Source organism: Dipodomys spectabilis, unplaced genomic scaffold (assembly GCF_019054845.1).
Source record: "Dipodomys spectabilis isolate Male_0828 unplaced genomic scaffold, ASM1905484v1 ptg000360l, whole genome shotgun sequence".
Taxonomy (NCBI): domain Eukaryota; kingdom Metazoa; phylum Chordata; class Mammalia; order Rodentia; family Heteromyidae; genus Dipodomys; species Dipodomys spectabilis.
In genome coordinates, this window is record NW_024871037.1 from 3,173,656 (window position 1) to 3,188,933 (window position 15,278).

A 15,278-nucleotide genomic window follows, 5' to 3' on the forward strand; every position below is an offset into this window, starting at 1 on the left:
ACAAACAGTTTGTTAGACACAGTTTTTTACTCAAATGACTTAAGAGAAAGAATGGATTGTGGCTCTTTGATCAGGGTTTTTTCTGCATCTGCCCTTTTTAGTTTGAACATACAGTTCCCTTACACTTCTCTTTCCTGCATTTCAGTGAGCGGTTTCTGGTGAGACTGAACAAGAATGGTGGGCCACGGAACCCAGAGAAGATAGAACGAATGTGTGCCCTTTTTACAGTATGTGCAAATTCTCTTTCCCTTTTATGTTATTGACTGTAACCAGGGACTTGCTGTGTGGATATTGTTACCCAGGCAATGAGTATTCTTATTTTCCAAACATTGATGCGAATGGGACTTGATTTATGTTCTGTCAGGTTTTAGTGAAATATTTATAGAGAACTTAAATTAGCTATGATTTTTAGCTGGGTTTTTGTTAAAGAAATGTGATCAAATGACTTTTACTAAAATAGATTTTTTTATCAACTATTTTACAGAAGGCCTCCGATGTATATAACTGCTCTTAAAGGCATTCACCCCAATCTGCAGCTTAGTCTGTAAGTTCATATGAAGAAAGACTAAATAGTCTTCTTCCAAATACAAGAGGGTCTTTTTCTGCTCTGATCTACACTTCAGTTTTTTTCTGAATAGCCATACAATTGTCTGTGGTCTCTGTAATCATGAAGCTATCAACTCAGAGCAGGCTTGGTAGTCTGCTTATTGAAAAAACTAAACCTTACAGTACCACACTGCTTTTGTATTGCATACTCCAGATAAATTCAGCCTTATTAACTTTCTCACCCAACCAAAGTACTTAATTTTTAACTACATGGATTAGTATATTTCCTAAAGCAGGAAACAAAACTTTAGAATTAGGAACCATTTTAAAATTTTTATTGTTATTATAAAGATGATGTACAGAGGGGTTATAGTTACATAAGTCAGGTAAAGAGTATGTTTCTTTTTGGACAGTGTCACCCCTTTATAAGCCATTTTTGACTGTTGTGGATTCTTTTATCTCTTTCATTGATAAGAGATACATTGAATATCATTGGTCAGATGTGGCTAACCAGATCCTATTTCAATATAAAAACAAAACTAACAGGAATCATACTGGGCTTAGGAATGCGTGATAGTGTCACATTATCACTGATCCATCTGGGGATCCTGATATGTGACTTTCTTTGAAAGCTAAAAATGGATTTGTTTACTTAATTCACAACTGCATTTTTCAAAATGTTAATGTACTATCAGAAACCATGTTTACAAGTATAATTTTCACTGAGAATATTCCAGATATACAGAAAGATTTATAAATCTGGATGAGCCGAATATTTTGTTCTACTTTGAACTCAGCATGCAAGGCTTAGGAGATAATTCAAGGGGAGAAAAGAATAAGAAAAGCAGACCCATGAGGAACAACAGAAGATGGTAAAGGGAGTTACAATGGTTTAGTTTGGGAGGATCAGTGATCTCTCTTCTCTTCCATAGAAAAAGAGCAAAGGAAAAAAATCTAGACTATAGTTAATGGGATTTAGGTCAAACTACTGGTTGAGAGCTCTGGATTGACAGTGCCTGACCACTGAGGTCTCTGAGACCTTTCTGAAACAGAACTAGGAGATGAGACTAATGAGAATGTCTGAGTAACCTTAGAATTTTTTTTTTAAGATCCTGATTCCCTACTATTATCTAGTAAAAGAGCAAGAATAATTGTTTATGCCTTGTTTGGATTTGTGGGGATGGAATTTATTTGTGTGTATGTGTGTGTGTTCCTTGAATTCTTAAATATGGTGAGTTTAGTCCTTGACTCTTGAAAAACCAATTTAATTATGATGATATTTGAATGTAATTACAGTGAATCAAAATTTTCACTTCACATTTTAATTATCTATATGGGCCCAGGAGCCAAAGCTGTTACTTCAATTTTAAAAACCAAAGATGCACATAACATTTAGGATGTGCTCCTATTCTGCCACAATAGAAAGACACAAAGGTGCTTAATATATCCCTTTGTAGTACAGCCCTGATTTTTTTCTTTAAGTCTGAAACAGGGCTGGGCATGGTGATGAATGTCCTATAATCCCAATCACATAGGAGGCAGACACAGGAAGACTGATGTTCACAGCCTACCTGGGCAAAAGTTAACAAGACCCTATCTCAAAATCATGCTGGACATACTGGTTTATTACTGAAAGCCCAACTAGGATGGAAGCAGTGGTAGGAAGTTTATTTTCTAAAACTGGCCCTGTGCATAAAAAAGACCCTATCTGAAAAATAAACTAAAGCCAAAAGGGTTGGCGGTTCTTACCTAGTGGGGACAAAGCGCTGAGTTCAGGCTCCACTATATACGTACATACATACATACATATTTGGTACACCAGTATACTGATATATATGTGTGTGTGTGTATGTATGTATGTATGTATGTATGCATTTGGTCGGTTGTGGAGCTTGAATTCTGGGCCTGGGCGCTGTCCCTCAGCTCTTCAGTTCAAGGTAAGTGTTCTACCACTTGAGCCACAGTGCCACTTCCGGTTTTCTGGGATTATAGGTGTGAGCCACCGGCGTCTGGCCCAAAAATATTTTAAAAGTTAAAAATTTGAGTCACTAATGAGCTTTTGATATTTTATAATTTTCTGCACTTAACATTGATTCTTTTTGTTAAAAAATGTTTTTGCATGATGGTAGAATAAGTTAATGGATTAATGAGGAAGTTTTTGTAGATACTTGATTTATTAGGTGGTGTAAATTAGGACTGAGAAATACTGCCAATAAATATACTTTTAGGGGCTGGGAAGGTGGCTCAGTGGTAGAGCGCTTGCCTTGCATGCATGAGGCCCTGGGTTCGATTCCTCAGCACCACATAAGCAAAAAGAAAAAAGCTGGAAGTGGTGCTGTGGCTCAAGTGGTAGAGCTCTAGCCTTGAGCTGAAGAGCTGAGGGACAGCGCCCAGGCCCAGAGTTCAGGCCCCATGACTGGACCCCCCCCCCAAAAAAAATATATATGCATACACACACTTCTATCTGGGCATGTAGGCAGAAAAGCCTCTGAGACTCCATTTCCAGTTAACCTGAAAAATACTGGACTGGTGATGTGAGAGGTAGAGCACCAGCCATGAGCAAGCAAGCTGAGCAAGTGTGAGAAGCCTTGACTACCCACACCCATACACAAAATAAAAAATTAAAAGAAGTGTTGGAGAGTTAGTGGAGTATAATAACTCCCTAGCAAGCTTGGGAGCCTGAGTTCAAATGCCAATATCAACCCCCCCCCCCACACGCACACACGTGTGCACACGCACGCACACACACACACACACTCACACTCTAGACTCATGTCATAAATCTTGGGAGCTTGAGTTCAAATGCCAGTATCGCAACACACACTCACGCGCGCACACACACACACACACACACACTCTAGACTCACATCATAAATCTTGGGAGCCTGAGTTCAAATGCCAGTATCACAACACACACGCACGCACACACACACTCAAACACTCTAGACTCATGTCATAAATCTTAGAAACATTAAGTTGTTGTATATTGCAGTCTCTATTCTCCTACATACAAATATACTAAAAGGAAACTACTTTGAGACTCATAAAGAAATTTTGTGTTCTATATATTCCTTGCCTGAATTTACTTTTTTTTTTTCTTATTTTAGGATCTGAGCAGCAAAGATATGAAGAGAGACTTATATATTGTTGCCCATGTGATCCGAATAGGTACTGTTCATCTAATCTATTCACCTGTTTAAGACTAGCCCAACTTTTTTTTTTTTTTTTTGCCAGTCCTGGGGCTTGAACTCAGGGCATAGGCACTATCCCTGAGCTTCTTTGGCTCAAGGCTAGCACTCTAACCCTTGAGCCACAGTGCCACTTTTGGCTTTTTCTGTGTATGTGGTACTGAGGAATCGAACCCAGGGCTTCATTCATGTGAGGCAAGCACTCTACCACTAAGCCACCCTCTCAGCCACTAGCCCAACTTTTTGGGATAAGTATGTCCTAAGTGTGAGTTTTGTTTTTCCCCCCAGCTCTTTTAAGACTCAAATTTAGAATCCAGCTCTTTCTTTTTTTACACTCCCTTAAGGTCATCTGCTGCAATAGTTGGGTTTGATATAAAGGAATGAATTTTTCTCACTTTTATTTTAAATTTTTTTACTTCTTTAAGTCACATTGCATTCCCCCTCAGAGATCTTACAGAAAGTTGCCAGATTGCTGATATAACAGATGGCAATGCCCCTTGCTGTAGTTTGTGTCCAAAATTATGTATCTATGCCATTTTCCACAAAATCGGAGCTATTGTCATCACTCTAGAAAATAGGTAGCATCTCATTTCTACACAAATGGAAATGGAAGAAATAACTTTTATCATTTATTATTGGCTAGTTCATCCTTATTTCAAATTTCACATAGAACTTTTGGGTATATGACTAACCACATTTTCCTTTATAGTTTGTACCTGTTGTGTACATTTTATCCCTTGCTAACAATAAAAAAGCTATTTTGTTGTAACTGAGAAAGCATTTATTAAGGTTCTAACATTTGCAAGACCTCTTGCAACTGTTGGCATGACCGTGGTAAATGAGAAAAGTAAGCAAACATCCACTTCTCAGTGTACCCTCGCTCCCACAGTGGTTCTGGAGCATCTTTGGCAGTAGATTTTGGTTGGAGGAAACATGCAGCATTCTCCTTATCTTTGTATAGTTTATACCTGGAAACTTATGCTGAACCTAATGTTAATATGCCTGTCAGGTTTAAATCTGTTAATGGTTTTTCTAAGAAATTTAGAAAGCCACTCTTTTTTTCTCATTTGGCCAATAAATGGACTAATCATGTTGAATTAGAGATAGGTAGTAAGACTGAATGTGGTATAGGAGAAGAGGCTTGGCTAGAGGCCTGTTTGATATATCATTGGATGACTCCCTTTAGCTCTACACTTCCAACTTGAAGGATCTCTTAGGTACCTGCCACTCTGGCATCTTTGCATGACAGACAGGAGATACTGGAAAGGAGTATGGAGTTCTCTACCTGCTGACTAATGTGTTCTGTTTTGCTCAAGGCCGGATGCTCCTGAATGACTCCAAGAAGGGCCCTGCTCACCTGCACTACAGGCGACCATATGGCTGTGCAGTGCTTAGCATCTTGGATGTCCTACAATCACTCACAGAATTAAAGGAAGAAAAGGATTTTGTTCTCAAGGTTTACACGTGAGTAATGAGCATCAGTAATCTTAATGATTTGAAACATAAGGCATTCCAGCACTACCCTGACAGTAGTAGTTCTGAAGTCTCATGATTACTGGGTTACCAAGATGTAGAATAGTTTTTTGAAAATGTATAAAATTTGATCTAAGGTTTGGGGTGGGGCTCAGGCATCTTTATTTTTAATAAGCTTCGCAGATGATTCTGAAACATCTGAGTTTAGAACCTTCTCTACTAAAGTGAACGTCTAATAATATGTATTTCCCTTTTTCTCCAAAATACTCATTTCTTCTCCAAAATGAGCCAACCTTATTGTACACTTTTCCGAAAAGCTAAAAATACAGTTTCTTACATGTCTTGGATATACCTAATACCCAATAGCTATTATAACTGATTTAGCTAATAATGTAGATTGCTTCAAAAAATGTCTAGTAATAATGTTTTCCTGTCTCTGAAGAAAACCAATTTTTCTGAGAAGACAAGATCATCTAAATCTTTATTTCTGTTATTACAGATCCCTAAGTCATATTCAACAGGCATGCCTTTTTTTTTTTTTTTTTGGCCAGTCCTGGGGCTTGAACTCTGGGTCTGAGCTTCTTTTTACTCAAGGCTAGTACTCTATCATTTGAGCCACAGTGCTGTTTCTGGCTTTTTTCTGTGTATGTGGTAATGAGGACTCAAACCCAGGGCTTCATGCATGCAAGGCAAGCATTCTACCACTGAGCCACATTCCCAGCCAGACATGACATTTTTAGTGTTACTTAGTCAAGAAGCAATCCTATCTTGTCATGACTCTTGTTAAGCAATAGAAAAACATAACTAAGAAAGGAAACAAAGAATTTGGTCATATAGTCTGTCTTGGTTTATAGACATTCAGAAGCAAATAGCAAAATTAAAATGATCAGTGGTGAGGTAGGTATCCCTTCCTTCCTTCCTTCCTTCCTTCCTTCCTTCCTTCCTTCCTTCCTTCCTTCCTTCCTTCCTTCCTTCCTTCCTTCCTTCCTTCCTTCCTTCCTTCCTTCCTTCCTTTCCCTTTCCCTTTTTCCCTTTCCCTTTCCCTTTCCCTTTCCCTTTCCCTCCTTCCCTTTTTCCTTTTCGTTGATTGTAAGGCTTGAACTCTGGACCTGTGCACTGTCCCTGCGTTCTTCAGCTCAAAGCAAGTGCGCTACCGCTTGAGCCACAGCACCACTTTAGGTTTTCTGGTGGTTTATTGGAGATAAGAGTCTCACAGACTTTCCTGCCCAGGCTGACTTTGAACTGTGATCCTCAGATCTCAACCTCTTGAGTAGCTAGGATTATAGACGTTAACCAACATTACTCAGCCCAATAAAATTTTTTACAAATTAAGTTAAATACTTTTTTTTTTTTAAGTTAAATACTTTTAATTACTATATTAATATATCTTCACCATATTGTATGGATATTTTTCTGCATTGTTACTCTATCCATTTTTCTCAGACATGAACTTAACTTACAATTGTATTTTGGGGTTTTTACAATCAGTCATATTTGATTAATTTCTAATAAAAGCCCAAGTATTTTCATTACATGATTTTCATTAAGCTCTCTTCTGTTAAGAGTTGTATATTTTATGGGAGGAAGATCTTCCTTTAAAGCAGTAACTAAAGTAGTAACTTGCAAAGAAAAATTTGGCAAGTTTTTCTTCAGGGCCTCATTTGCAGATTTTTCTCTATATACTGAGTTTCTTTTTTGATAGGTGGTAGAATCTTTTTTTTTTTTTTTTTTTTGTCGGTTGTGGGGCCTGAATACTGGGCCTGGGTGCTGTCCCTCAGCTCTTCAGCGCTTTACCACTTGAGCCACAGTGCCAGTTCCAACTTTTTCTACTTACGTAGTGCTGAGGAATTGAACCCAGGGCCTCGTGCACACAAGTCAAGCACTTTACCACTGAGCCACCTTCCCAGCCCATAGAATCTGTTTTTTCAAATGTTTTTCTCCCTTTGAAAAGGACCAAATAGAAATCCAAAATCATCTTTATTCTCATCTCACTCCATTGTATCCTTTTCAAGAGACTTAGGGCAATGCTCTTGACTTTCGTCACTTTGCATGTATCAACCACCTTACTTCAGTACAAATTATCATTGCAGATTAGGGACATGCACGGCATCCCTTCTAAAATCAGGCTGTCAGGCTTAATTTGCCTAATTGCCTCTAAAACAACAGCTTTCTGTACTAGTGTGCCACTTTGCAAGAAGTGGGATTCATGTATGGTATTTTCTTAGCTCCTTCCTACAGGTTTGGCAATTCTAAAAAGCCAAAGATATGTTTGTAGGAAAGATAGCTTTTGATTTTTTTCTTTTGAAAGACTAATAGAGTTAAAAACATAGGACAATTTTTCTACTTAAAATTTTAACAGACTTTCAAACAGATGTCCAAATACATAAAGCCCTGATTTTGACACCAGCACCACAAAAAAGAGAGAAAGTAATAGAAAAGCAACTGATAAAATGGGCTGTCATATATGAAAATAGTACTTCAACTATGTTGAACAGATTCTGCATTCAGCCTAAGAAAGCTAAGGCAGGAGGATCTTGAGTTCCAACTGCTCTGATGCTTCTGAATACTTAGTTTTAAAACTAAAACCCTGTGTCTCTCTTGTACTCCCTAAGTAAATCCCTGGGCAAATAGTGATTGAAATGCTACTTCACTGCCTATGCTTTTATTTCCTCCGTGGGGAAAGTGGGCTCCCCACAGAAGTACACAGATCTCATTTAAATCCCTCATGCATCTTAGGATTAATGACAAACTAACAACATCAGTAATCATACTGTACATGTTAATTTGATTGGGGATAACATAACCATGTTTCATTATAATCATGACTCATTTGATTATTTAATAAATGTTCACATAGTTTTTCCTGCAAAATATACAAGTGATTGGATAAAATATGCTGATGAAGCCACATCTACCTAATTTCAGAGTATTTGAGTAGCTTATCTTTAAACTTGTTCATCAGATCCTCCTACTCACACTTAACAAAGAAAATAGCAGTACCTTCTTTCTATACAATCATTCCTCATTCAACTGGCCTCTGATCTTTGAGTCATGGAAATCATAAATATCTCCAGACATGACAGATGTCTGGGCACGATCTCCCCAGTGAAGAACCACCTCTATCAGTATGTTCAAATGGAAGGGCTTGAACTCAGGGCCTGAGCACTGTCTCTGAGCTTCTTTTTGCTCAAGGCTAGCACTCTACTTGAGCCACAGCGCCACTTCTGGCTTTTTCTGTTTATGTGGTAATGAGGAATCACACTCAGGGCTTTGTGCATGCTAGGCAAGCACACTACCACCACTAAGCCACTTTGCCAGTAGGAAGTTTTTGGGGTTTTTTTTTTTTTGGGTCCGGTAGTGGGCCTGAACTTGGGTGCTGTCCTTCAGTTCTTCAGCTAAAGGCTAGCTCTATCACCTGAGCCATAGCGCCACTTCTGGCTTTTTTCTTTTTGCTTATGTGGTGCTGAGGAATCGAACCCAGGGCCTCAGGCATGCAAGGCAAGCGCTCTACCACTGAGCCACCTTCCCAGCCCCACAGGTCTTGATTTCTAATATCATTCTGTAATAAAAGGAACCAGGACTCCAATCTAGAACTGGAACCAGTAGTGTATATGTGTGTATGCATATATCTACATATATATGTACATTTATATTTAAAATATGTACATACATATGTAAAGGGTATATGCCAAAGAAATGAGGAACAAATTGAATATGCTCCCAGTGGCTAGAGTTATAACCATTTGATTGGATAACAGTAGTGCTAGATGATATATGCTGTAACTTTTTTTTTTTTTTTTTTGGGGTCTGGTCGTGGGGCCTGAACTCTGGGCCTGGGCGCTGTCCCTCAACTCTTCAGCTCAAGGCTAGTGCTCTACCACTTGAGCCACAGCGCCACTTCCGGCTTTTTTCTTTTTGCTTATGTGGTGCTGAGGAGTCGAACCCAGGGCCTCATGCATGCAAGGCAAGTGCTCTACCACTGAGCCACCTTCCCAGCCCCATGCTGTAACTCTTATATTGATACTTCCTCCTGGGAATGGTCATGCTGACTAAACAGTTAAAATATGCTTTTCTTTGCTCATGTGTCCTGTTTTCTATAGTTGGAATGGATCCATGTCTCTTTGAGTGTCAAATGGAATTGTGGGTGTCAAATGGAATTTTCAAAAGATTACCTTATTCATGTTCTCAGTGTTGCATCAAAATGCCTGCATCAAAATAAAGAATTTCTAGGCACTTTTAAGCTTTGCTCCAGTTGGCTAACTGGTTACACTATGATTCCCCTTTATAGAACAGAGTAAGATACTGAAACATCAGGACACAAACTTGAATTGTAGTGTTTTTTTTGTAGTCAATGTCATGGCAGTTTCTAAACAGTAGTACTTGTTGAGAGAAATGATAATTTTTTAATTAGGAATTTCCTCTAGGTAGGTGTGTGTGTGTGTGTGTTTGTGTGTGTGTGTGTGTGTGTGTGTGTGTGTGTGTGTACATGGCTAGCAAAGAACTTGTCACTTCAACAGTGCTACTTCAGTGAGGTGGGTATTTTGCCACTTAAAAATATGTGCCAGGCACTAGTGACTCATACCTGTAATCCTAGCTACTCAGAATGCTGAGAGATCTGAGGATTGCTGTTTGAAGTCATCCTGGGCAGAAAATTCCCTGTGAGACTCTCATCTGCAATTAACCACTCAAAAACCAGAAGTGATACTACGGCTCAAGTGGTAGAGCATTAGTCTTTAGCACAAAGAGGCTCAGGGGCAGTGCTTAGGCTCTGAGTTCAAGTCCCACAACTGATCAAAAAAAAAAAAGTGTAGCTGAAAATATAGCTTGGTGGTAAAGCATGTGTTAAGCATGCACAAGGTCCAAGGTTTAATCCTTAGCACTACCAAAACGATCAAATGTATATGTATATTGTATGTGTATATATGTATATATTGGTGACAATCATTTTGTTTCTAGCTCACATATTATCTATATTTGTGTACATGTAGCATTTATCTGTTCCATATATGTATGAATAGTATATATATATATATATATATATATATATTTATAGAGATTTTAGAATATCTACACTTTCCCCAAATGTGAATCTTCTACATAAAAAAAGAGCCTGTCTGATTTAGCAAAACATATATTCATTTGTTTAGGAAAGTAATTATCATTTTCCTTCCATATTTTTTGTTACCCATAAAGACATCAGACCAGATATATTTAGGGAGCCATAAAGCCTGTCCTTCTGTTGTAGTTGCAACAATGAGAGTGAGTGGGCCCAAATCCACGAGAACATCATCCGAAAGTCCAGTGCCAAGTACTCTGCCCCCAGCGCCAGCCATGGTAATGTATTTCTTAAGCTAGATTTCATTTTGCATTTGTATTTGTTGATCACATAACACCTCAGTTGGTTGGTTACTGTTGACTGGCTACTGTATATAAAGCTTAATTTCCTGCATATATCTATTCTCTTCCTAGGAGCATTCTTTCTCCCAAGTATCTGGGACTACAGACATGAATACCACTCCTAGATATTTTCCAATCATGAACAGTTAATTATGGTGGTGGTTCTGTTTCAGAAGTCATAGTGCTTTCCTTCTAGTCAAGTTGTCAATTCCTTTTATAGAAATTTGAGGTCTTTCCTGACCCAAATACATTTTTTAATTCTTTTTATGAATAGATTCCATAACTTTTTTTTTTTAAGTATTGGTCCTGAGGCTTGAACTTAGAGCCTGGGCACTGCCCTTGAGCTTCTTTTGCACAAGAATAGTATTCTATTACTTGAGCCACAGCTTTACTTCAGGCTTTTTTGTAGTTTAATGAAGAGTCTCACAGACTTTCCTACTTGGGCTGGCTTTGAACTGTGATCCTTAGATCTCAGCCTCCTGAGTAGCTAGGATTACAGGCATGGCCTGTACCCAGCTGGTATTCTGTGACTTTTATGATAGATTTTATAACTTTAGTTCCAGTTTAAGTCCATAGTGAGCAAGTGTTTAGGGTTTGTCACAATGTGTTTTTTCAAACAAAAATCACACACCCAGACAAAACTAAAAATGCAAAAGACAAGTATTAATATAAATTATCTTTCTATTCTGGTTCAGCATTCATATCATCACAAGAACCTTATATTACAGCCAGTCAATGATTAGTTTGCTATTATGAGTCATTCTGGAACTAGAATACAAAATACTTATTTCAAAGCAGCTTTTCTTATTTCCTCTTTAAATCTGTTTAAATAATTTCTGTTTAAATCTGTGTCACTCTACACATTTGATATATTTTCTAAGTTAAACATTGTTTGATTACTTTAGAAACACCATTTGAAAGGCTAAGCATTTTTATTTATCCTTACAAATAGTGCTCTAATATACATAGAACCATGTTTGTCTTGATTTTTTTACAACATTTCATAACCACTTTGATATAACTTTTTTTTAAACTTTCATAGACCTTGTTGGGTATTAAAAATGAACCTTAAATAACAATACAAAGCCACTGACAGACATGGCAGCACTTACTGATGAGAGCTTTTATTTCTGTATCAGTGCCAATTATGCATGATTTGTACTTTACAATCAATTTTGTTACTGTCAGACAGTAATTTGGGACACCTTGACCCAGGTTCTTATTGGTCACACTTGTTTCTAGTCTGTAGATTTTTTTTTTCTGAGTTTCTGAATGTACAAATTTAGATAGTCTAACCCTCTTATTCAGTGTTTTCTAGGGGCAAGAGAGGCCCTGGTGCTAGCGAACAGAGAGGAAGGCAAACCTATTTCTTAAGATACCATTCTGTGGGATATTGAAATCCCTTACTTAAATTCCTTCTTCAAAATAACTTTTTTTTTTTTGGGTCCGGTCATGGGGCCTGAACTCTGGGCCTGGGCGCTGTCCCTCAGCTCTTCAGCTCAAGGCTAGCGCTCTACCACTTGAGCCACAGCGCCACTTCCGGCTTTTTTTTTCTTTTTGCTTATGTGGTGCTGAGGAATCGAACCCAGGGCCTCAGGCATGCAAGGCAAGCGCTCTACCACTGAGCCATCTTCCCAGCCCTCTTCAAAATAACTTATACTTTGAGCATCAAAAATTTTCTTGGGTTGGGTGTTGGTGGCTTACTCCTGTAATCCTAGCTACTCAGCAGTTTGAGATCTGAGGATCACCACTGAAAGCCAGCCCAGGCAGGAAAGGCCACAAAACTCTTATCTCCTATAAACCACTCAGAAAACTGGAAGTGGAGTTGTGGCTCAAGTGGTAGCGTACTAGTCTTGAGCTGAAGAGCTCAGGGACATTGCCCAGGCCCAGAGTTCAAGCCCCATGACCAACAACAACAACAAAGTTTTCGTTTTCTACCAGAAAACCCAAAGTGGCACTGTGGCTCAAGTGGTAGAGTGCTAGCCTTGAGCAAAAGAGGCTCAGGGACAGTGCCCAGACCCTGAGTTCAAGCCATAGGACTGGCAACAAACAAACAAAAAAAACTTCCTGTATGTTGGTGGCTCTTGCCTGTTATCCTAACTACATAAGAGACTGAACCCAGGAAGATGACAGTTTGAGGCCAGCAAGAACATACACATGAAATCCCTTCTTAATAGCTGTGCACAGTGGCATGTATCTGTGTCATTCAGCTGTATGAGAAGTTGAATTCAAGAGGATCATAGTTGCAGGCCAACTTAGGCGAAAAAGTTAACAAAATTCTATCTCAGTAGAAGAAAGCTGGTTTTGGTTATATATCTCAGCTTTGATGAGAAACTTATAATAGGCTGATTGTGGTCCAGGCACAGACCTGGACAAAAAGTGAGAATAACTAAAGGACTGGAAAGGTGTCTCAGTGGTAAATTGCTTGCCTAGGAAATCCAGGGCGTTCAAACCTCAGTATCACCAAAAGTTCCCTGCCCCCCCTCAGGAAAAATAGTGGCAAAGAAGAAAGAAAGAAGGGGCGAATGCAGTCATAATACTCAATGCATATTCTGTTAAGCTAGGAAAATTGAGGGGAAGGGTTGGGTTAGGAGGGAAGGGGGAGAACAGTGAAAAGAGGTGCATTGTACTTATAAACTGATTTGTTGAATGGTAATTCCTTTGTACAACTATTCAAAATTAATAAGAGTATAATTTAAAAGAAAGGAAAAGAATAAGAGTGGGCTATAGATCAATGGCAGAGCACTTCTCTAGCATGTTTATGGCACTGAAAAAAGAAAAAAAATACAAAACTTTTCTATCTTTTCTAGTTTTATATAACAATGATTCTGAATAGGAAATATTTTTTTTTGTAGGTCTTATTATTTCTTTGCAACTTCTTCGCGGAGACATGGAACAGATTCGGAGAGAAAATCCCATGATATTTAATAGGGGATTGGCCTTTACAAGAAAATTGGGATTTCCTGATGTCATCATGCCAGGTATGCAGAACTTCTTGGGGATAGGAAGGAGATGGGCTAGAGTCCATTGCTCCACTCCTGAGCAGGTGGTAAGTTATGGTATAGAAGAGTCTGCAGCCATTGAATATGCCTCCACATCTGTGCATCCAATGTCTGTTTACTCTCTTGTAAGCCTCTTTCCAGAAGCCCCACATCATGCTGTCAATGCAACCTGATACTCCAGTAGATTGGCTTTGTAAAAGCTATATTTTAGGAACCCAAACACAATTCTTCACAGAGCTGCCTTTTGTGCCCTTTTTTCCTGTCAAATTCCTTAGAAAAGGATTGCCTCACAAGAACTTCCTGCTTACTAGAAAGAATGTTACCAAAAAAAGTGCTGCAATTTCAGTGAGTCCTATTTGTATATAAATCATCTATCTATTTTAATGTATCAGAAAAATGACTTAGGCAAATGGTAAATAGGCACTGTAAATAATAATACCTGACCAGTTTGTCTGTCATTGTCTCACCCTGCTACCTTATACCTAATCAAGATCAGGGATAAAAGTAGGAATGCACTGATTTTCTGTCATGGTTCCAGTGGGCCAGTGCCACACTTATATTTCCTAGGCAGGTAGACAGAGATAGTTCTAGAGAAGTGGATAAAAATGGGCCATCAGAGCCAGTAGGGCTGTTGGAAGTAAAGGAGAAATAGAGGCATGGTTCAGGTGGATGGCTGGGGATCTGATAACCAAAAAGATGAGAACACAGAAAGGGAGATCAGACTCGAAAAATACCTGGTTGTCTAGATAGATTTCCAGAAGTCAACTTACTATTTCATTGGAGGTTTCTTACTCTGTTAAAAAAGTTTATTTGCTACCCAAGTGACTCATGCCTCTAATCCTAGCTAAGTCAGGAGGCTGAAATCTGAAGATCAAGGTTCAAAGCCAGCCAGGCAGTAAAGTCTTGTGACTCTTAGCTCCAGTTAACCAGCAAAATGCTGAGAATGGAAGGAAGTGTGGCTCAAACTGGTAGAGTGTTATCCTTGAGCAAAATACCTCAGGGACAGCGCCCATTCCCTGAATTTAAGCCTCAGGACTGGCACATACACAAAAGGAAGCTTATTTGCCAAGGTAGACTTAGTGATTATGATGATTTTAGGTATCACTTATTAAGTAGTACTTCACTAAATTCTCTTGTTGGAAACATTTCCAGTACATCCCCCGAAGAGGAACATGGCTTGAGTATAGAGAGCCCCATGCCGTGTGTTCCAGATGCCTTCCAGCTACTCTGAATGTGTCCAGATTTATTTCCATCACTCTCATTTTCTCTCCATGGACACTGAATGCAGAGCAAGCTGCTGCACACTGCTTTCATTTCCTACTCATAAACACAGGAGAGTCTTTTAAGTGGGAAATTTAGGCCACTAGATCAATTATGTTTATTTCTAAATGCCAAGAAGACTTCATGCTTATGAAAGAGCCCATCTGGCTGTTGTAGAGGTGATTGCTCCATTTCTTTCATGCTTCAGTTCTCTTTGGACCTGGTAATCAAAGAGAAGAGCCAAAGCAGTCCCTGCCTTCTTGTCAATATTGCTTTGATAAAAAGAATAGTTAACAAAATTGATGTAGTTACTTTTTCTGACTTAGATATACACACTGACAGAGTAAAGTGATATATTCTAAGACACAGCCAGGCACCAGTGGCTCATGAGTATAATCCTCAGTACTCAGGA

General features: G+C 38.8%; 1 protein-coding gene across 1 annotated transcript in view; it reads left to right on the plus strand.

Annotated features, from left to right (window-relative positions):
- Dock3 (dedicator of cytokinesis 3) overlaps positions 1–15,278 on the plus strand; it is a 186,155-nt gene that overhangs the window by 91,133 nt on the left and 79,744 nt on the right. Inside the window, exons 10-14 of the mRNA XM_042665982.1 lie at positions 146–227; positions 3,654–3,714; positions 5,051–5,198; positions 10,453–10,541; positions 13,460–13,585. Coding sequence (XP_042521916.1) covers positions 146–227; positions 3,654–3,714; positions 5,051–5,198; positions 10,453–10,541; positions 13,460–13,585 — 506 coding nt within the window. The remainder of the gene's footprint in view (positions 1–145; positions 228–3,653; positions 3,715–5,050; positions 5,199–10,452; positions 10,542–13,459; positions 13,586–15,278) is intronic.